Raw genomic sequence first — 22,427 nt, forward strand, 5'->3', positions numbered from 1 at the left:
TTTTTGCAGTAAGGGTCTGAATATCTTTAATTCTGTATTAATTTCTATTCAACCACGTGTGGTTTTGTTTGGTATATGCATTTACTCACAGCTAATTCTGCTTCTCAGCATGTTCATATTTCTTTTGTCACTGACAATTATTGTACGTGCTTTTAACATTAGCAGTAATGGTATTCTTAAAATATGTGGTGACCAAGGTTGTATATTTTTTCAGCTGCTCCCAAGCTCAATGTGCCTCCAAGGTTCCGTGATACAGCATTCTTTGACAAGGGAGAAAATGTTATTATCAAAATTCCATTCACTGGCATGCCAAGACCAAGGATTTCATGGGTTAGGGAGGGAGAAACGATTGAGTCTGGTGGTCATTACGCTGTGGAAGTGAAGGTAACATTTGACTTTGAATTTTCTTAGAACATTTACTACATGGAACCTAACTGAAAAATCAATATACTTATTGCCAATTTTGTCTTTCAGGAAAGACATGCTATTCTCACAATCCGTGATGGTAGCAAGCTTGACAGCGGGCCGTATAGAGTAACGGCTGAAAATGACCTAGGAATGGATTCAGCTATAATTAAGGTTCAAATTAGTGGTAAGTGATTTATTGACTGAAAATACTTTGATAATAATATCAACTGCGTTCATGTATGATTATAATATTCATTGTAAGTGAATGGAGAATATTCTATTAAGGCCTGACTAAAACATTAATTTTCAATCTATGTAATCACATGTCCTTGAATTCTCTGGCATAATATTTTGTTCTATGATTCGATTTCAACTGTAATTAGGTATTTGGAGTGTTTCATGGTGTAATGTTTTTTGTAAAAAATTTGTTCTACCTCACTTCTGAAGCACTCAACTTTTTTCTGTTTTTCTTTTCATTTCTCAGCTTATAAAAAAATGTAAACAGTTTTCATACTACATTTCGTTATACATTCTACTCCTGATTTCAATTCCAGATCGCCCTGATCCACCAAGGTTCCCAGCTGTTGAAAACATAGGACATGACTCCTTGGCTTTGACCTGGAAACCGCCCATGTGGGATGGTGGCAGCAACATCACTAATTATTTGGTTGAGAAGAGAGAGCATCCCATGACCAGCTGGATACGAGTGGGAAACACGAGGTATGGGGGGGGGCTGTGGGAGATTCAACTGCATTGGGCCTAAACATGATGAATTGCTGTGTGCATTTATAATTTGCTAGTGAGAAATGATTTCAATGTTTTGGAAATGTGGCTGAAATTTTTGTTTTGTAAATTTGACATAAACAGTGCTCAAATAATGAATGCTTTTGGGAAGTTATGGGAACAAATAAATCAGTGAAGAGAGGAGTTTTAAAATGTATTCTTTTCATTATCAATTCCAATCATCAGTGCTATACCTGAAATGGAAACTCTAGAAAGATTATTACATTTATAATTCAATTTTATTGCTACAATTGTACTAAAATAGAACCTGGCATTTGTCTATGGTTAGCAATTTTTAGTCAATACATGAGTTGAATAGTTGCATGCTGATTGATCAACTGACTATTCAGGTTCAACACCATGGCTATCACTGGCTTGAGCCCTGGACACCAGTATGAATTCCGTGTGTATGCTGAAAATGTTTATGGACGAAGTGACCCCAGCACTGTCTCTGACCTTATTACCACAAAGGATACTGGCAAGAAGGTTGCCAAGAAAAAGCAGTATGAAGGTATGTGGAACTTATCTTACCCAAAATGTCGTACTACCAATTTTATAATCATTTTCAATGTGGAGAGAAAAAATAAGGGTTTTAAGCCTTTCTTACCAAACATCGGGAAGAGCCAATGAGCATTTTCATCTGCAGAAGGCCTAATGTCAGGTGTAGTGGACGTGCATTTTTCAACATAAAAGACCAGATGTGTCAGATACGGCTGCTGCAGGGAAAGGGAAGTGACTGCTGAGGTCGCAATGGTCAGTGGCAATGGTTAGGCCCTGCCTGAGACCCAGCTTAATGAGACCCTAGAGCCACTCCTTGGCAATTAAGCCCGACCCTCCCACTCATAAATGATCATCCTCGCTACGTAGTGGTTATATTTTCAGTGGTTTTTGCAATGATACATTTTGTTGCACACTACAATTTTTTTATACTTTGAAATGAATTATTTGTTCTGTGTGTGTACAATCATTAAACAAAATTTTAGTGTTACTTATAACCCACTTCTGGATTTAGAATCATAGTACATTGTGTTAACTAACTTTGTTATCAACGCTTGAAATCTGTTTAAAAGTCTACAATGTTTGAAAAATGTTAGTTATTCTTATAGAATTGTAAATTACTGAAACTCAAACACAATATATGGTTTAAAAAAACACTGGTAACGCATTAAGTTGACTGTGGACTTGTGCTAAGATATGGTGGCAGAACGTATTTCAGTGGCCGGGATATTGACTGGGCATCCAGTTGAGTTGGGTCCCGAATTGGTGGTACAAGAATATCTGGGCTACTCCTCCCCAAAAAAGATCTCTGTACAAAGAGGTTTTAACATATTCTTATGCTACTTGTAGCGCAGATAATATCTTCCTCTAGTAGGTGTTGGCAGGAAAGGGTTTTTTTCTCTTTTCTGTTGTCTCTGCCTAAATACGGATGATTAGTGTCTTTAAAACTGCATTTCAACGAGACCATGGGTCAGTCATATTCAGACCATGGGCTGGCTAGCTAATAGTTAAAAGTAATTTTATTTATAGAGCAATGAAATTGCACTTTGAGTGCGTACATTACTGGCGTTAAGAGTACTATCCATGATATAATAAAAAAGGAATGGAGAATAACCATTATTTGTGACCCACATGTGCATGCCAGTTTGAATCTGTAGGTTTGAAAAGGTGATGACCTCTCTCATCTACATTATATTGTTGTGATCTATACCATGAAGTAAATGAAATGTTGTTTATGTGACCTATTTTATGTAGAAATGACTTAATTTTATCCTTTTCTCCTTTGTCCGCATTGTATTCAAAATTAATTTTATCTGCACTAGGCTTATATCACTCCTCAGATGTTTCTTAGCTTTTCTAATATTTACTTTATTTCTATTACAGTTGATGAGCATGGAAAGAAAATCAGAGGAAAGCCAGATGACAAAATCAAGGATTATGACAACTATGGTTAGTATATGGTCAATGTTCTTTCATTATTAATGGTAAATAAGAGGTAGCATTTAATATGATTTAATGATAATATGAATGAATAAAATAAATTTTTTTCCAGTATTTGACATCTATTCCAAGTATGTTCCTCAACCAGTTGATATCAAGACTAGTAGTGTATATGATCTTTATGATATACTAGAAGAAATTGGCACTGGAGCATTTGGCGTCGTACATAGATGTAGAGAAAGGAAGACTGGAAACATTTTTGCAGCTAAGTTCATCCCAGTTTCTCACATGATGGAGAAAGAACTGATTAGGAAAGAAATTGACATTATGAATCAATTGCATCATCCCAAGCTGATCAACTTACATGATGCCTTTGAAGATGATGATGAAATGGTCCTCATATTTGAATTGTAGGTTTTTGAATGACTTTGGTTACATTTTTGCTGCATGCATGTTGCATTAAAAGACTAATTTATCATCAAATCTTATTTTTAGTTTATCTGGAGGAGAGTTATTTGAGCGCATCACTGCTGAAGGATACATGATGTCTGAGAGTGAAGTTATCAACTACATGAGGCAAATTTGTGAGGGTGTTAAGCATATGCATGAGAAAAATATCATCCACCTAGGTCTGTTTATCTTGTATTTTGATAATTTTTCATTCAAAATTGTATGATTCTTTTTAACTAATGGCTCATATTGAAAATTACAGACATCAAGCCAGAAAATATTATGTGCCAAACAAGGAACAGCACCAATGTAAAACTCATCGATTTTGGTTTGGCCACCAAACTTGACCCCAATGAGGTAGTCAAGATTTCAACTGGCACGGCAGAATTTGCTGCTCCTGAAATTGTTGAACGAGAACCAGTTGGCTTTTATACTGACATGTGGGCTGTTGGTGTGTTAGCTTATGTCCTGTAAGTACCTTTTTAATTTTATTAAAGTTTTCAATAAGTGTGCGCATCTTCTTTATTTGTCAAATTTCTCTGTTATCACCCTCCTAACATCTCCTGTTATAAAAGAAAATGGTCTTCCTCTAGTTAATTCAATTTTTTTCTTTTAGGCTTAGTGGTTTGTCTCCATTTGCTGGAGAAAATGACATTGAAACTCTGAAGAATGTGAAGGCATGTGATTGGGACTTTGATGAAGAAGCATTCTCCATTGTTTCTGAAGAAGGAAAGGACTTCATTCGGAGGCTACTCGTGAAAAACAAAGAGTGAGTTTTGTTCTATTGGGGAATTTAATTTCTTACATTTCCGCGAGCATGCATTTATTGTTATGAAGTTTCATCATTGAAAAAGACAGTAGGCATTGATTCTTAGTTGTTCCATTAAGAAAATCACATCACCTGGTTTTTATTGAGCATCAGCATCATTAGGTTCAGTCTCTTGCCGTTGAAATAGTCGAGCAAGGTCAGGGGTGGGAGGGGAGGGTGTGTTATCACATGCAAGTTCTGGCCTGGGGGCGTATGTTGTGGTAACTGATGGTAGGGCGGGGTGTTTATGTGGAACAGCTAAGTATCTATGCTCATTTTCATTATGGAGCAATTCCTAAAAGTTAATATGCAAAGATACATTGAACTAAGCCTTTGAAGACATGTTCTTTATTATATTTTAGGAAGAGAATGACTGCCCATGAATGCCTCCAGCATGCATGGTTGACGGGAGACCACAGCAACCGCACAACGGTCATCAGCCAGAGTCGCTACGCTAACATTAGGGATAAGATTAGGGCCAAGTATCCGGATTGGGATGCATTTATTCTTCCCATTGGTAGAATATCTGAGTATAGCTCTCTCAGAAAACTCATGGTTGAAAAGTATAGGATTCATGACACTTACTTCGGTGAGTCAAGATGACCAATTTCAACCAACTTATTTCTTAATCATAAACTTTCTTTCATGCCTAAAACAATACTAAGTTCTGTCTAATGATATTTTATGGCTGTTTGCAGATCGTAGACAAGCTGCTCCTAGGTTTGTCATCAAACCTCAAAGTACTTTTGCCTATGAAGGCCAGAGTGCCAAGTTCTCATGCCGTGTCATTGCCATTGCTACTCCTACTTTGACATGGTTCCATAATAATGCTGAACTTAGGCAAAGTGTCAAGTTTATGAAGAGGTATAATGGTGATGACTATACCTTCATAATCAATCGAGTTAAACTCGATGACAGAGGAGAGTATGTGATAAGAGCTGAAAATCACTATGGCTACCGAGAAGAAGTTGTTTTCTTGAATGTTCAACGTAAGTATATGCTGAAGCAATATTATATTTTACACATTTACTATGGCTGGATTAATTTTCTTTAACAAAAAGCATGGATGAAATACTTGAAACAGCTTTGTGCAAGGCTGTTCTGAGGTGGAAAAAAATTAACTCATCCATAGCTGATTGACATCAAAGTGTGACGAGCTGGGGAGCCACTTGAACTGTCTTCAAAAAATGTTCTCTCCTATGGTTCTCAGCTGGGAATGTTGAAACTTCATCCCATTTTCTGTAGGTGAAATTCAATCAATGCATCACAATATGGCAACTCATGAAATATACAACATTGAATTCCTCCTCCAATTTTATTGAATTATGTTTTTGCCTATGTCTCACCTGGAATGGCATTAACATTGTTGCAGTATGTACGAAAGCAGTGGGCATATTTGACATATGAATTGTTTGAGCTCATAGTTGTTTCAGTGGTAAAGTGGGTAATGCAGCTGTGGGTGTGTGGGTAGAAACCTTGGAGTCCACAGATCAAGCGAGATTGGTGATAGTCTCTGGGATGCTCTGCTCGAAAAGTGGACTGTTTTTCTGTTTACTAAAACTGCAGAATAGAGCAGGTGTGCCATGGCAATTGGTAACTGGCCTCTTTGTGAACGATACCCCATAAGCAACATCTAGGAAACCGACACTTCATAATTGCAATATCTACTAACCATGAAATATATTAACAGATGTATCTCCTACCTTGCTATTATGAGCACATATAATTCTTTGAACCATCATCTCATAGCTAGAAATAATGTAGTATGCTAGTAGAAAAGAAGAATTATTCATTGCCAAATGTGCAGTATTTGGAATAGGTTGGTAAAGTCCTGAAAATCTTTGAAAGTGGTTGAAAACTTTATTAATGATAAAAAAAAAGCTAGGACATATAATGGCCAGAACTTTCAAATCAAGTTGTGCAATATATTATAAAAACTGGTTGGCTGTTGGGCAACTAATAGAATATGTAATTGTTCAAATGGTTGAATTGATTGAAGGATAATTTATGATAAAGTAACTATAATATAAACATTTGGTAAGCGACGTTCTGATCTAAACTAATGATGTGAACTCAGGCAGCACGTAAGGTGGATGCCAGTAGGCTCTAAATTTTGGCAATAGAAGCCATCAAGCAGCTCAGAAAGCAGAAGAATCTTTTTGATCATTTCTCAGAAAGTAGCTGCAACAAAAACCAAGTGATTGACAACATTTCTATCAAACCTATAGGTTGAACTCAGGCTGCACGTAGGGCCCCTGGAACATGTAATGAAATTGTTTGACAGATTGTTACTCAAAAGGCATGAGCAATTAAATCAATTGTAAACTGCTTTTTAGCATTTATCAACCATTTTGAATTATTGCTAATTGGGAGATATGTAATACTCGTACTTTCTTCGTAGCATCCCTCATCATATTACAAGATTAACCAATTGGTGCACTAGCAAAATAGCAAATTACGAAATGTTGTGATTAAAAGATATTGCCTTAATGAAGTGTATGTTTACCAGTGTCAGTTATAGAATTTGGTTAACTAATTGGCTGTTTATCACTTGATGCAATACCCAGAGCAGGAAGTCCAGAAAATGAAATACATACATTCTTTATTCATCCACGGCGAGGATTGGCCCTCGCGGATGTTGTATACAACACATTTATAAAAACATTCGATACAATGAAACATACAAAACATGTACATTGGATCAAAACATTAGAAACACATACATTACAAAGATTGCATTTAAAATAAAAGAGAAGAAAAGTCCAGCTCAAAATACTCATGAATTGAGTACAGTGGATAATTGCACAGCCACTTTTCCAGCACATTTTTCAGTCTAGTGATGCTCACTGATCTGGCTTTGCTGGGTAATTTATTAAATAATTTTACTCCCAAATTGTCAGACTGGTTGTTGGTCTTAAACAGCCAACAGTAATTAATATTTAGGCTATTTTTAGCCCTAGTGTCGTGAGAGTGGATGGTGGATCGTATGGGGTAGGTATCTAAGTTATCTTTAATGTGCATAATGCTGCGAAACACAAAGAGGCTGTAGATGGTGAGGATATGAAAGTTTTTAAAAATTGGCCTGCAGTGGTCACGGGGCCCAGCACCACTCAGAATCCTCACTGCTTTTTTTTGCAGTTTTAGAATTTCTTTGGTTTCATTTGCATGTCCCCAGAGTCGAACACCATAGGCAAGAATACTATGAAAAAAAGCAAAATAGGCTAATCTCATGTACTTTTCATTGACACAGGTTTTAAGTTTCCTCAATAAGTACAAAACCCTAGAGAGTTTTTTGCTGACTAGGAAAACATGTGAATTCCATGTCAATTTAGCGTCAATATTGAAGCCTAGAAGCCTGACAGGATCATTGTTTAGCTCAGTACTTTTAAGACAGCATGTAAGATGTTGTGTCTTACCATTGTTCAGAAAGAGATTATTGGCTGTAAACCAGAGTTGAGATTCTTCTATTGCCTTTTTTGTAAGAAGTCTGACTTGGCTAGGAGTATTGCATTTCTGCACCAGAGTGGTGTCATCTGCATATATCATGCAGTCCATAGAAAGATTGACCATGCTCCTATTTACTTGCTTAAATCCAACTCCAATGTTGAATAACCATTTGAGCGTATGGAGGGCAGTAACATTCGAATTCCATTTATGCATCATCCAGACACGATTCAGTGCCTTTTCCCATTGGCTGCTTGTGTGTTGTAGATATACATACTGCCTTTGCCATACTCCTTCCCTATGTCAAGAGAAAATTTCTCAAAATCCAGAAGAGAGGGTAAAAGCATAATTTCCAGCCATCTAAAAAATTTTGGAGTGTTAGATTTTCTGTTTTTTTATGAAGATATTGCATAACCTTGTTAAATATTTTATTTTAATGAGATTTCTTCAGCAGAAATAATTAACAGTAAGAATGTTGCATTTGCAATGAAATCTTTTATGGAGATGATACAGTCATTGGAAAATTATTATTTCCTTATTGAGCTTTAACAAGTTCTTTCTCATTACGGCTGAAGCAATGCATCATTTTGGTTATCAAGTGACTGTTGTTTTAATGCTCATACTTACGCTTTAATGTAAGAATACATCTTTTTTACCACTCCAATAAAGAAAACTTTATCTGTGTTGACCTACAAACCCTGCAAACTTAATTTATTTTCCTTGAGGTCATTTCTTTGCTGCTATTTATTAATGAGATTATGGGGTGAAAATATCTCATCAGTGCTTCATGTTTCTGTTGCATAGTAATTTACGTATTACTTGGTATGCATGCTACAGCTATTCCAAAGGCAGTTCCACAATACCGCCCTGAAGCTGCAGCACCGATTAGAAGGCGAGAGGCTTTGGGATATCAGTTGTGGCAAGAGGAGAAGGAGTGTGCTCCATGCTTCACCTTCCTTCTTAGGCCACGTGTCATGCAGATCCATCAGACCTGCAAACTCTTGTGCTGTCTCAGTGGGAAGCCAACGCCAACCGTGAGTGTTTTCTGTTCTATTCCATGTTTGGCTCAAAGAAGATGAATTTTTTGTGTCATATGATGGAAGTCTATTATAACTCTGCTCATGGGAAATTTATAATCGGTCATTTTTAATGAATACCTGCCCATGTGTTGGTTACTCTTTTGGTACCTATACTACGAGTTAATTTGACAAGGATTTATTCTCAATGAATCCTATGGCTAATTTTGAATTCATTTGCTTTCCCTTTAAGTTACAAGCATTATCTTTCTTATTCGCATCAAATACAACAGTTTCCCAAAACTGCTATGTATATCTTGGTGCTATGTTAATAAATCAAGTTAATGAAATTTTGAATGATAGTCCTGATTTTTTTTCTTTTAAATAAGGTAAAATGGTTCAAGGAGAAACGGGAGCTTAGCCGATATGAGTACACAATGACTCATGCGGATGGTGTGATAACCATGGAAATTGTTGACTGTAAACCAGAAGATTCCGGAAAATACCGCTGTGTTGCAACCAACGTTCATGGCACTGATGAAACAAATTGTGTTGTCATTGTAGAAGGTAAAGTGTGGATAAGTACTAGTGAATAAGTAGGTAGCTATCTTCAGTATTGCTGTCCTTTATTCTCTTTTATTGGTCTGCTATTGAAGCCTTTTCTAGAGATATTTTCTTGTACGCAAACTACTTTTGTATTAGGTTAAATTGGTGAAACATAGTTATCACATTCAGTGCAGATCTGATCAAGGGATGTGTTTCTCCACTCCATTGATGTAGAGCTTGCTCATATGCTTGAGAAACTTGCTTCGATGAGTGCTGTCTATCAGTTTGACCTTGTATTAGCTCCCCCATCTGTCATTGCTTGTGGTCTATTTAGGACCCAGATTTGGAGTAGTTTTGGGATAATGAAAAAAGGGGGGCGTGTGCTCAGGAGTTGTGTTGAGGAGGATCATGTCCTGCCTTGAATGTGCTAAGAGATTTGCTGTTTTGCCATTTGGATGGTGAGGTATTGGCAATGTAGAGCCAGCCCACTGTTTTTCGATTGTTGCATTGTAGCATACTACCCTCCAGAAGAGTTCCAGGGAATGATCGTGCACTATTTATAAAGGTTATTATTTTTATCACTACAGCTAAATGCTGACACGTCTTTTTTAGCTCTTTTTATTATTCAAAGTACGTATATGTATCTACAAGAGGAAATCTTCAAACGATACTTCTTTCTGCATAAAAAAATTGAAAATAGTTTGATGTGAATCTCACTTGATACCTCAAAGCATATAGCAAATAGAAACTAGCAAAAGACTACAAAATATTAATTTACAAGAATGATGAAAGGAAAACACTACTTTATCAACATTGCCTTCTGGAGGGATGAATACTATTGATCTGCATACAGTATTATTGCTTCCATTTTTCTCTACATAACATGGTATGGCTTCAAGTAGTCATTTGCTGTTGTGTAGGGACTCTGAAAGTTTATGAATGGAATTTTCTGCGAATGATTTAGAAGAGTGAAAGCACTAATTCTGATGTTTGAAGAACCTATGAGTGAACGTGTTAGAACATTTTGTGTTCTAATGTTAGCAAAATCCACTGAAATTTCATATGTTACCAAGTTAATGAATGTCCATGAAATTTGAGAGTTTTAATCCATTTTGGATGTGATTTTTATTTTACTCTACCACCTGTTCATTTGCCACTTTTCAGAGTCTCTACAAATGTGTGATCAAGTACACATATATATATATATTTAGATGGAAATAGTGTTTTCAACTTAATCCAGCACCATTTATTTCACAGTGTGTTCTGTAGATTTTTCAATGCTTTAAGTAGAAGCTTTTATCACTTTTCTTTTGTCTGTAGGATTTGGAGAAACTGCTGAACAGGCTCAACTTGCTCATAACTTGATGTATTCTGGAGGTAACTCGCAAATTAACCTTAGTTTAGTGCTTTTTAAGACCGATTGTGATATTTTGCACTTTCTGCTGAATTGCACTGTATTTAGTGTCTAATTATCAAAAAAATTAGAGTAGTTGAACACCTGATTTTTAACAATAAATTTTAATTCTTTTTGGGCAGAACAATAATTTTGAGCTTTTTATAGATCGGCGATACATAGAGCCTCCAAGCCGTCCAGCTCCACCTCCTGCCATAAGTGTTAGAACGACCAGCAGCAGTCACCAGAGCAGTTCTCACACAAGCAGCTCACACACCAGTAGCAGCACATCAAAGTACAGTTCGTCAACCCATCAGCAATCCACAATAAAGGTCAGTTGAGAAAAGTAAATGATATGCTATTGTAGGAGTGCACTTACTGCTCTTTGGCCCATATCATTCAAGTTTCTACTGAAAATCCTCTCTTACGGTAGTTTTTATTTGAATGCCACATCCACCTTCCTCTCATGTTCACACCATTGAGATTTATATTGACTATTACCATCGTTCTCCCTATTATCTTCAAATATTCATCTTTCCTTCAGCTTTAATGATTCACTTTGATTCTATTTATTTGTAGTCATCCAGTGTAGCTGAAGCCTTAGAAACGTCAGAGAGGCGACCAATTAAGAAGTATGGTGGAAAGCTTGATGCCTCAGAAAGCCCATCAAGGTCAAGGAGTGCCACCAAGGAACTTATCTGTGAGTTATTCATCTGTAAATATTCCCCCTTAATAAGTCTTGCTCAGCAAAAGTCATCTGTAGCTATTTATCATTGCAAACTGAAGAATAAATATAACAGCACTAATTTGGAAATACTTTTCACATGATTTTGTCATTCAAAAATAAAACATAATGCCACATAAAGCCCTACATACTTAAAAATGTATGCCAATTGATCCATTTTCCGCTGTAAAATTCATGGGAACCAATTATTTTCTGTATAATTTTTTCCTTATTGTATTATTTATGTATTTTGCTTATTTCAACTATTCAATCCTGTTTTCCACGTGTGAATTCATGGAATTCATACATTTAGCCCCAGAATTTGGAAGAAAGCTCAAGAGAATGAATGATTGTTAATGAAATAATTTGTAACAAGTTATTTAAGAGGTGTGATGGTCAAGTCATGTTTGCTCTATAGAATTGATTTCTATACAACTCGTTACCTCAATCACACATTTATTTCAGTTTGACTGAAAAATATCAATGACATAATCTAAAATATGTTAAGGTCGTCTCGACATCAAAAACTTATGTTGCTGAAAAGTAGAGATGTGCGAATAGTATCCGTGAATACTCGAATACCTCGAATACTAGAAAGTATTCAATATTCGAGGTCTCGAATAATTATGCTAAAGGTACGCTCTTGAATACTTCGAATACTTTGAATTTTGCGCCGTACACTGTCGCACTCTGTCATTGGTAGTTGACTCAGAAAATTGTAAAGAACTCTAGCCGTTTAGTGCATGCAGCGCCATTATAGGCAAGTTGACGAACTATATCAAATTCGTGGATTAGAGTGGTGAAAAGAGTTTGACGTGGGGAACCGAAAATGATCGGGTGAAAAAATCCGAAAGTCCCCAGTTTCCCCACCAGGAGAACCTCAGTGCCGAGGGATAGTAACTACGTAGCACAATTCCCAAAACCCGCTTCCCCCTCCATCCATCAGCCCTCGGCCCCTCCTCCGACGCTTTCCTCCTCTTCGAAATCAAACAAAAGGCCCCAGCTCGTGCAGGGTTCATATGATGATGACCATGAATGAAAAGCTTCAAAAGAAAATGTCAAGTTACAGGAGATTAATAGCATCGTGTTTCACCCTTCCCTCTTTCTCCCCCACTGACCTTTTTCTGCCTACCTGCTTCAAAGTTCCCCATTTCTGGAGGTCAACTGCTGCATGAGTTCCGTGGGATAGTTACATTAGCACATTTCCCAAGATCCGCTATCCCCCTCCATTCAGAACTACCCCCCCTCTGAGGCTTTCCTCTTCTCTGAAATAAAAAAAGGTCCCAGCTTGCACAGGGAGCGTATTATGAAGACCTTAGCTTCGAAAAAAATATCAAGTTACACGAGAACAATAGAAACGTGTTTCGCGCTCCCCCTTTTCCCACCCACTGACCTTTTTCAGCCTACCTGCTTCAAAGTTCCCAGTTTCTGGAAGTCAACTGCTGCAAGAATCACCTATAAGCCCAAAAGGTGTCTAACAATGACTTTTGGCAATTGATACCTTGGCACCTTTATTGGATTGAAATATTAGTAATGTGCACGTAATTTAAAAAAGAATAAGACCAAACGCGACGCATTTCTGACTTTATTTAAGCATTTTATGCGAGGAAATAAATGTCACAATACGACGGGGACTTAGCATTCTGGCGAGACTCGATATAAGCAGCAGAGCTTCTCAGAAGTTGATGTGGTATTTTTTTTCCAAAACATATATCAAGTTATAATTTGTGAGTTGTGCTCTAAATCTCTATTATTACAGTCAGAGACGAAGGGATATTTTCTCAGGATATTTGGTTTCTCCCTGATAGCAATTCAAATGCATCTTCTTATCTCATGAGAACTTCCAAAGATGGACTGAAAATAATTGAAAAAAATCCGGTGGAGAAGCGAGTGTATTTTGCAAAACGCCTCAGATTGTCCGCTAGCACTTGACAGCAGGAGTGGGGGTAAAGCGAGCTACCTGTTGAAAATAAGAAGTTGGACATGCTGCTGAAATGGGGTTTGGTAGATAAGAATGTATAAATCAGACAGAAATCCATCGTAGCAGTGTAAATGCCGAGACGGCATGCAATCATTTTTTGCGAGGTGGTGTGTCCCCTTAGAAAATTTGAAAGAGATGTTAGTTGAATCAACTATATGCCCAATTGATTCCATAAAATTAAAATATTCCATTAATCAGCTAAATTCCTGTTTGAATCCTTTAAAGGAAATCAAAATTACTCCCTAAAATCGTGTGTTTCCTACTGCATAGGCAACCGAGTCAAACGTTCCCGCATTCATCGTTTAGTATTCGAGATATTCGAAATTCGAGGCACTCGAATATTCGAGCAATGGTTTAATATTCGAATTCGATATTCGAGTTCGAGAAATCTGCTATTGGACCCATCTCTACTGAAAAGATATGCCAGCAAATTTCTTTGAAGAATTTTATTTTTTAAATCACTGATTGTTTGTTTGTTACAGTGCCTCCAGATGACTCTCTCATGTGCCCTCCTTCATTCACCGAAAAGTTATCTGATTTGACCGTTAAGGATGGAGAGCAGCTTAACCTTAAATGTGTGATCAAGGGTGACCCAGATCCCCAAGTTACATGGTTTAAGAATGCCCAAGTAAGCTCTTTCTACAATCTTAATTTAATCTGTTTACTATTAAAATAGGCTTTTTAGTGCCATTAGTGAGAGATTGATAGCGCTTAGGTTGATCATACTATGCTGCTCTGTATACCTTGCATCTGTCCATAACCATGATAACTTGATTTTGGAGCATATTGGGATTCCGTTATGTTATCTCATCTCACATCATGGCTGTTTCAAATTATGTGCATTGTGTAAATGCCAATTGTTTGCACCAAATATGTAGTTATAAATCTCACACTGATGCCCACATTGCATTATCTAAAGGGGTTGTTCGAAGACATTCCCAGAATGATGAGAAGACTAATGTGGAAGTAAGATTATCAGAATGTCGTGTAGTATTCAATATTTATGTGAATATAGTGTCCCCCTTTTTTTTCAAAAATTCCCGTGGTGAAAGTAAAGAGGGGACCATATTGCTACACTTTTTAAACATTTTTTCCCTAAAGTGAATCCTCAAAATTATGGATGCGGGGCCGCTATTCAGAGGGGAACTATATTAAGAGAAATATGGTTCTTGTTTGGTGTATATTTAAATCAATAGGGATGGAATATCATTAAAGGTTGAGTTATACTTGGTCATAATGTTTTTCAATTTGTTATTCATAAAAATGTGTTTTAAATACATTCCAGTTGATGGGAGATATGATCAAAGAAGTGTGTGCTTAGTGTGAAGTAGATTAGGATTGATTACAAAATACCTATTTCTTGCTAACATACATGAATGCGTTTGTGGATCATTTGGTTACTATTCGAAATCACTTGTGAAGTATTGTAAATTTTTTCTTGACTGGAAAGTTAAAAGTCAAGGTCCATAGTGATAAATGTTTGTGAATGATGTGATGAGTTAAGAAAATATTAATTTAAATTAAAAATACCTCTTGGTTTAACATGGGATTCATGAAGATATTGTTTCACTAGAAAAAGTTCTAAATTGTCCTTCCTAAATTCAGTTTACGAAAATTGCAGTCGGGAATATTTTTCAAATTTAACCCATGAGAGTCCCTTCAACCTTTAGCTGCTGCATTTTAATGCCCATTGATTGCCCTTCTTGGCAGATGTAATTGAAACCCTTAAATTTAGAGTGCCCATAGGGGCACACCAGGCACCAAGTGGAGCTTTTTTCCTGCGGCCATGTGGGTATGCTAAGCATTTCAAGGTTAATGAGAGAATAAAACTATTAAAATAGCTCTATGTTTTAGGGGTGAAAAATAATGTGTGTAACTAATCATGTTGGAACCTAAATTACTAAAAATAACTCATTTTTACAATTTGTTACAGCCACTGAGCTCATCTGATGTAATAGACCTTAAGTACAAAAATGGTATTGCCACCTTGTCAATTAGTGAAGTGTTCCCTGAAGATGAGGGTGATTACATTTGCAAAGCAGTGAATACTAAAGGATCAGCTGAGACTAAGTGCCACCTCAAAGTAATACGTAAGTTGTTTCAAGTGCTACTTAGTTGTGGGTGATATTTAAATGCTGGGATATTGTTTTCAAATGCAAATATTTAAAATATAATTTGAGGTCATCCATCGTTGTAATAACCCACCTGATTGTTGGCATGGAAGGGGCCTGTGTAAGGCTTGTAAATCCCTGTAAAATTTGATGTTGCTTACATTTTACTATTACATTCAATTCTGTATCTGCTGATGCAGTTACTGTATACGGGTGTCCTGTCCACTCTCTAAGTTATAAAATTTGACTGCAGTCATGGCTGCCAATGTTTACAAATATTTTATGCAAGATTTATTGAGCTACCTAACTCCTTCTTTTTGCAAACAGCTATGGATGCAGCTGCAGCTGCTGCCAAAGGAAAAGCTGGAGATCCTCCTCCAAAAATAGTTAGCCACCTTACATCTATGTTTGTCAAGGATGGGGAACCTGTTACCCTTTCATGTAGAATCATAGGTAAGTTACAATATTTTACTCTTCAATCACTCATTTGATTTACTTCATGGATCAGAGGTTTGAATACCGCTACTGCTAGTTCTATTTGCAATAGCAAAGTCTTTATAACCAATCTATTTCTGTGTGTTTCAATGTGAACTATGTTGAAATTCAGGATAGATGAGGAAGAATAAGTTATTGAAAAACTATACCAATGAAGGGAAGGTGAAATGTAGATAAAATTCTGAGGAATAGGGTTTTTTGAGAGATGGATTCAGATTAAATAAAAACAACAATGCAGCCACAATTTTCATGGTGTCAGTTTTCGTACAGTTAGAAATTTTGGTTCATCATATTAATTTAATCTAATAGGCCTTTTTCTGTTTAAATTGTAGATAAGTTGTGATAGTTGAAATGCAAGTGGTACATGATGTGGATGTTCTTTTTGTTTTAATTTGCCTTCATTCTAATATTTTTATTAAATTCGTGCAGGTGCTAAGAAGTTTGATGTCATATGGCTTCATAACAACAAGGAAATCAAGCCTAGCAAAGATTTCCAGTATGACAATGAGGCTAATATTTACAAGCTCAACATAGCTGAAATATTCCCTGAAGACTCAGGAACATACACATGTGAGGCATTCAATGATGCTGGCGAGTCTTTTAGCAGCTGCACATTGAATGTTCTTGGTAAGTTATCTAGTGTAGGTTTTCTTTGCAGGGGATGCAACCATGTCTATGGTGCTTGAATCCTTTGCTTACGTAATCAAACTTATATTTCAGTTCCTAATGAAGAACCAAAGAGCCCTGTATTTAAAACATTCCCCCAGTCCACCACTGTGCAAGAGGGAGAAAGTGCCAAATTTGAATGTGAGATAGAGAAGGTACCACTCAAAGGTGAGTACTAATCCTTACTATCCTTAGTGCTTTCCAGTGCTCCATTTTTGTACTCTCAACACTTGTGATTATCGTGCTAATTTTTAAATGAATCATTATTGGATTAGTGACATGGTTGAAGGATGGGAAACCCATAGATGAAGAAAGCTCGAAGTATAAGTTCACAATGGATGGAAAGAAGAAATTTAAACTTGAAATCACAAACTGTTCTGCTACTGATGTTGGACAGTACACTGCCAAAGCAATTGGAAAGAAAGGTGAAACGATGGCAGCTTTTGCTCTCAATGTAAGCTCCTCTGGTGACCAATGAAGGATGGGCAAAGTCCTCCCATAAAAAAGGTCTGTTCTCATATTCATGTGTTGATTGCAGTGGTTATTATGGTTTTCAATGCTGCTTGCTGTCATTGATATTTTTTGTATTTCAGATTCTCCAAAGAAGTGGCTTCCTGACTTGAAAATCTAATCTATTATTGTACAGAAAAGAAATGGATGTAGTCAGGATGTTCTGTAAAAAATGTGATGTATAAATATTCACGTAATGTTTGTTTTATCTCTCAATATTTCATCTCTAATGCAATGCATATATTAACTCTGTTTCTTCAACTGTGGCTTCCAGTCCAAAATATTTCCTCAGTGGCAATTGTTAAATAATAGCATCCTCAACAGTAACAGTACGACCAAGATCAAAATTGTCATTGGGGATCTATTTCAAATCTTGGAAGCCTATCTCTATTGTTAATCTTGCTAATTGTTTAGAGTCATTCGTGTAAGTTATCTTGCAAAATAAGTTACTGTTAATGTAATTGAAATGTATTTCATGCCTTCATGAATGTTGCTTGTTCAAAATTGTCATGAAAATAAAATTTTTATATATTTTTTTTGAGAAGGTATATTCTAGCCATGAAATGATATACATTTCGTAACATTGCAGGCAAATTAATTTTTTTATAATGAGGCTACTTCAGTTCATGTGTTCATTATCTTTATAAGATCAATGTGAAGAAGTGCCTGGGTTTATTTTGGTGATGAAAGCATCAAAATAATGACCTGCATCTTTTGTTATCACTCATGAATTTTTAATTTGGCCTTTATACCTTTTTTTAATGTATAAAAAGATGTTTTCAATATTTTTTGTGGGTAAATGACTGATAATAAATATTACAGTGATAAACAAGCCATATTTTATTTAAAGTTGATAATAGTTTTTGGTGCAAAATGACTGATCAAGTCTAATGGAAGACATTGATGATTGAAGAGGAATAGGAGTAATTAAAGTGCCTTGATTATGATGACGGAATACAATATTTCATGATCTCTTCAATCTGCTCCTTTCTTCTCTTCAATGGACTGTCCATCAACAACTTGTGATATCCAGACCTTTTTTATTTTCTTATTTTTCTTTATGGAGATCATTCTTACTACATCTACTTAAATTTACTGTAATGAAGCATGGTAGGTACATTTCATTTCACTAAAGGCCAGTTTAATAGAAAAATTAAAAATAAATTAGGAGGAACCGTAAAATTAGCATCATTACTTTATTCATAGTAAAAATGAGTATGGACTGGATTCCCTATAGTTTTTGCCGAGTTACTGCCATTGATTACAAGAATTTTGTGCATTTTGACAAATCTGCAACCGTTAAGCTACAAAATGCCAAATTGGACTGCATGTCCGCTAAGAAAATATTCAAACGCCCACGCAGGCTGCTCACATCCCCTCTCCAAATGCCCATCCCTCCCACCCCCCGAATACTGCAAAATTCATCCTGCATGTACTGTTAGAACGGCACTTATCTTTGATAATATAAATCGGCAGATGGTAGAAGGTAAAAAAAAAGAATGTGTTGCAACTTTTCCCTTTTTTTGGCATGAGTCAAAGGGCAGTGCCCTATCCTTAGCCGTGTAATTCCTACTTCCTCCCTTCGATTGTTCCTGGCGGAGGAGGGTCAAGCTGACGTTGTTGCCTTGATGCTTTGTAGTTTGCCATCGTTCAGAGTCCTCCACGACTCCCTCCACTGTTCAAGTACAGCTTTTCTTAGTGACGCTCTCAAGTCTTTGTAGGGAACTAGCGTTTATGTATACTCTTCATCACTTAGAGCTTCCTTGGCCAAGACGTCTGCTTTTTCGTTCCCAGCTATGCCCTCGTGTCCCGGAACCCAGAGAAAACAAACATTTACTCCCTTTCTCATGAGGGATAGCAGCATGGAGTGAATGCCTTGAACAATTGGGTGCATGGGTGAGAAGCCAGAAATACATTATTGTGAGCTAAGGGAGTCAATGCATGTGACGAAGGAGCCATCATAGTCAATTAAAGCTTCCAAAGCCATCTTAGTTGCGAAAAGTTCTGTTGTGTAGGCACTACACAGAGGAAGTAGTAATAACACGGCTAAGGATAGGGCACTGCCCTTTGACTCATGTCTTTCTCTTTACCGAAGAGAAGCAAGCTCCTCAGTGTGATTAGTGTAGGTGCTCCTTAAGTTTCCAACATATCCTTATGTGTGATAAATACTGTGACGAGTGGACACGGTTCAATAGAGGGGAATCCCTTCTAGGAGACCACCCTACTAATTTGAATAATGTAATATTATTTCTCAGGGAAATTGGCCTGTTTAGTAAAATATAAAAGTTCCTATCTATTTTATGTAAATTAATTACGCATATATGACCCTTTGAATAAACGACTTGAATCAAATGACTGAGCAGTGAGGCAGAATCACTTAAGCGTCGACACACCCAAACAATCAATTCCACTGCCACTACTTTTTGGCATCTCGGCGGCGTTAGAAAAAATCGACATTTCCAACTTTTAGAAAAGTGATGAATAATTTTTGTAATGATCATGATATTTTTAGATCTGAGAATGCAGGCAAGGAGCCTTCTTTAGTCTATGAAAAGGCCTCTCAAGTGGCTAGATAGGTGTGCGAATTATGGACACGTGCTTCTCTTCCATAATGTCTGTGACAAAATGGATTTTAGAAAGAGGCTGCTCGCACCCCCTCCTTGCTTACCTCACTATGAGTAAATGATCAATTATGTGATATCCGAGATATCTTCAGGGTGAAAGTGTAGCTCACACACTTGAACAGTAAAACTTCATCCCTCCTTGGAATAGCCTTCCTCCATTTTTCAAGCTGGGACTCTGACTGAAAAAGCATCGTCATAATATATACATTTTTGGTATTTAAAGAATTAATTAAAATACTGGGAATTAACACACAAAAGTAGGAGCATAATAACTTCAGATTTGCTGGCAACCGCAATGGCAGACGACAATTACTCACGTGTACTTACTTTGGTTTTAAATAAAGTCCTGTTCTTCACACCCTGAAGTTTATCATTCATTTTTGTTTATGTGTTTCCAGATGAGTAACCTGACTCAATACATTTCCATGAACCCATTTTTTCCTCATTTATCTTAGTTTTTTCAAGAGACGTTCAATTCACCACAATCATTAATGGCTAAATGGGTACGAAGCTTACTGCTCTAGGCCACAATATGCCCATGTGGAAAATAAGAAAAAAAATTATTTGTAGAGTTAACTGGGAACGATAGGAAACTTTTGGTGATATTAAAATATAAATTTTCACATTTTATGACACAGAGGATGTATAAACATCGATTGCTATGGATACATTTTGCTACATATGTATATGAGATATGTATATGGATTGTTATACATATTCAATGTTTTGCAGAAATGCGATGCAACGTAGCACATAATACGAATGTTTAAAAACACAGTCACTAAAAATAGACACGAAATAAAAAAAGGAAACACTCACACGAAAAATAAAGTTGCATAGTGGTCCGAAAAATGAGATATTATAACATCAGTTTTCACATATTGAATATCAATTTGTGAAAACTGATGTTATAATATCTCATTTTTCGGACCACTATGCATTAATCTCTACATTCTCCCTAAATGTCTCAAACAAGATGATATTGCAATGCAAAAGAAATTTTTCTGATGAGAACATGAATACCCTCGGTAACTTGTTCATGTTACATGATTGGTCCAATGTTTACTCCATGAGCTCCTTTGAAGATGGTTTTAATTGTTTTTATTCAATATTATTATTTTATTTATTTGACCTATTTTGATTATTGTTTTCCTGTATTGCATGTTAGAATTAAAAACTCGTCTCTATCTGTGGGCAGAAAGTCATGGGTATCTGACAAAATCCAGTATGCATCTAGATTCATGAAAAACATGGCCCACTTTTGCAAAAACTGTTCGGACCCCATTGAAATGCTCAAATACAAGTCAATAAAAAAGAAATATAAACGTCTTCTTCAAGATGCTTAAAGAACTTTTAATGATCACAGAATATGTAATGCGGGAAACAGATCAAAAGAAATCTGGAAAATTATCAATGAGTCAAAATTTCCAAAATCACAAACCACTAATCTCAAATTACTGAATTCCCAAGGTGACATACTTGAGTACAGTTCTGAAATTGCCATGGCTTTTAATGACTTTTTCACATCTCATCAGTTTTTCATTGAGGCTCAATAAAGCACTTGTAGACAATCATCAAGCCAATTTAATTCTTTATTTCTTCTCCCATGCTCTGACAGTGAATTAGCTAATATCCTTCACAAATGGTGAATAAATACACCACTGGTCCATTCCTCTCATCATCATTACAAAATCATTTGATGCCATTAAACACCCTCTTTTATTCTTAGCCAATGAATAATAATAATAATACTCTAAGGCTTGGCCAATTTCCATCACCCCTTAAAAGTACCAAAGTCATCCCCCTCTATAAAGGTAAAGGCAGTACATAAACAGCATATGAGCTCATATAGACCAATATCTATACCGAATCAATTTGGTAAAATCTTTGAAACAGCTTTTTATACATACTTGGAATCTCACAACCTAACAGCGTGGATTTAGAAAATCCATGTCCACTACCTATCAAACCATCAACCGCTACCTATCATAGCATCAACAAAATATTGTCCGACTTAGGCAGTAAACTAGAATCTCTTGTTTTATTATTCGATTTCTCAAAGGCCTTTGATTGTATCAATCACCACATATTACTGTCGAAACTTCAGCAACTTGGCATAAGGTGCTGCATTCCGTGCCTAATACACACTCCATATTGTATGCTGATGACAAAAATGTCTTGGTGTCAGCCTCTTCAATCGATAGCCCGTGTTAAGGGCTAACAGTATTGTTAACCTCTTGCAAGAATGGTGTAGTAATAATTTTCTTCTTGTTAATAAAGAAAAAACAAATTGACTTCACTTTGTAAACAAAAATAAGCCTTTACCAGATATTTCAGTGTCTTTTGAGGGTACAAAGATTCCAAGGAGCGACAATGCCTCCTTCCTGGGGGTTACCCTTGATAGTAGACTAAGCTGGGATAGCCATGTTTATAGTCTATGTAAAAAAAACTTTTCAGTGTGCTTTTTGGTTCGCTTGATTAGGTCAACAGTTAATAATGAAGTGCTAAAAATAAGTGACATATGGGTGTA

The 22,427-nt window shown here is 36.4% G+C and overlaps 1 protein-coding gene across 33 annotated transcripts in view; it reads left to right on the top strand.

Annotated features, from left to right (window-relative positions):
- LOC124171601 (twitchin) overlaps positions 1-18,105 on the top strand; it is a 207,858-nt gene extending 189,753 nt beyond the window's left edge. For 31 of the 33 annotated variants that reach the window (XM_046550781.1, XM_046550780.1, XM_046550808.1 and 28 more), the window contains 23 exons: positions 215-384; positions 475-592; positions 963-1,128; positions 1,542-1,702; positions 3,073-3,138; positions 3,242-3,539; positions 3,625-3,758; positions 3,842-4,049; positions 4,196-4,348; positions 4,750-4,976; positions 5,086-5,376; positions 8,669-8,865; positions 9,237-9,414; positions 10,714-10,770; positions 10,955-11,118; positions 11,366-11,486; positions 13,974-14,119; positions 15,425-15,581; positions 15,930-16,055; positions 16,527-16,724; positions 16,818-16,931; positions 17,039-17,270; positions 17,357-18,105. In XM_046550781.1, coding sequence (XP_046406737.1) covers positions 215-384; positions 475-592; positions 963-1,128; positions 1,542-1,702; positions 3,073-3,138; positions 3,242-3,539; positions 3,625-3,758; positions 3,842-4,049; positions 4,196-4,348; positions 4,750-4,976; positions 5,086-5,376; positions 8,669-8,865; positions 9,237-9,414; positions 10,714-10,770; positions 10,955-11,118; positions 11,366-11,486; positions 13,974-14,119; positions 15,425-15,581; positions 15,930-16,055; positions 16,527-16,724; positions 16,818-16,931; positions 17,039-17,241 — 3,653 coding nt within the window. In that variant the 3' untranslated portion in view covers positions 17,242-17,270; positions 17,357-18,105. The remainder of the gene's footprint in view (positions 1-214; positions 385-474; positions 593-962; positions 1,129-1,541; positions 1,703-3,072; positions 3,139-3,241; positions 3,540-3,624; positions 3,759-3,841; positions 4,050-4,195; positions 4,349-4,749; positions 4,977-5,085; positions 5,377-8,668; positions 8,866-9,236; positions 9,415-10,713; positions 10,771-10,954; positions 11,119-11,365; positions 11,487-13,973; positions 14,120-15,424; positions 15,582-15,929; positions 16,056-16,526; positions 16,725-16,817; positions 16,932-17,038; positions 17,271-17,356) is intronic. The other 2 variants (XM_046550787.1, XM_046550811.1) reach the window with 1 other exon arrangement.
- The last annotated feature ends 4,322 nt before the right edge of the window (positions 18,106-22,427 follow it).

The sequence above is a fragment of the Ischnura elegans genome, chromosome X (genome assembly GCF_921293095.1).
Source record: "Ischnura elegans chromosome X, ioIscEleg1.1, whole genome shotgun sequence".
In the NCBI taxonomy this organism is placed as follows: domain Eukaryota; kingdom Metazoa; phylum Arthropoda; class Insecta; order Odonata; family Coenagrionidae; genus Ischnura; species Ischnura elegans.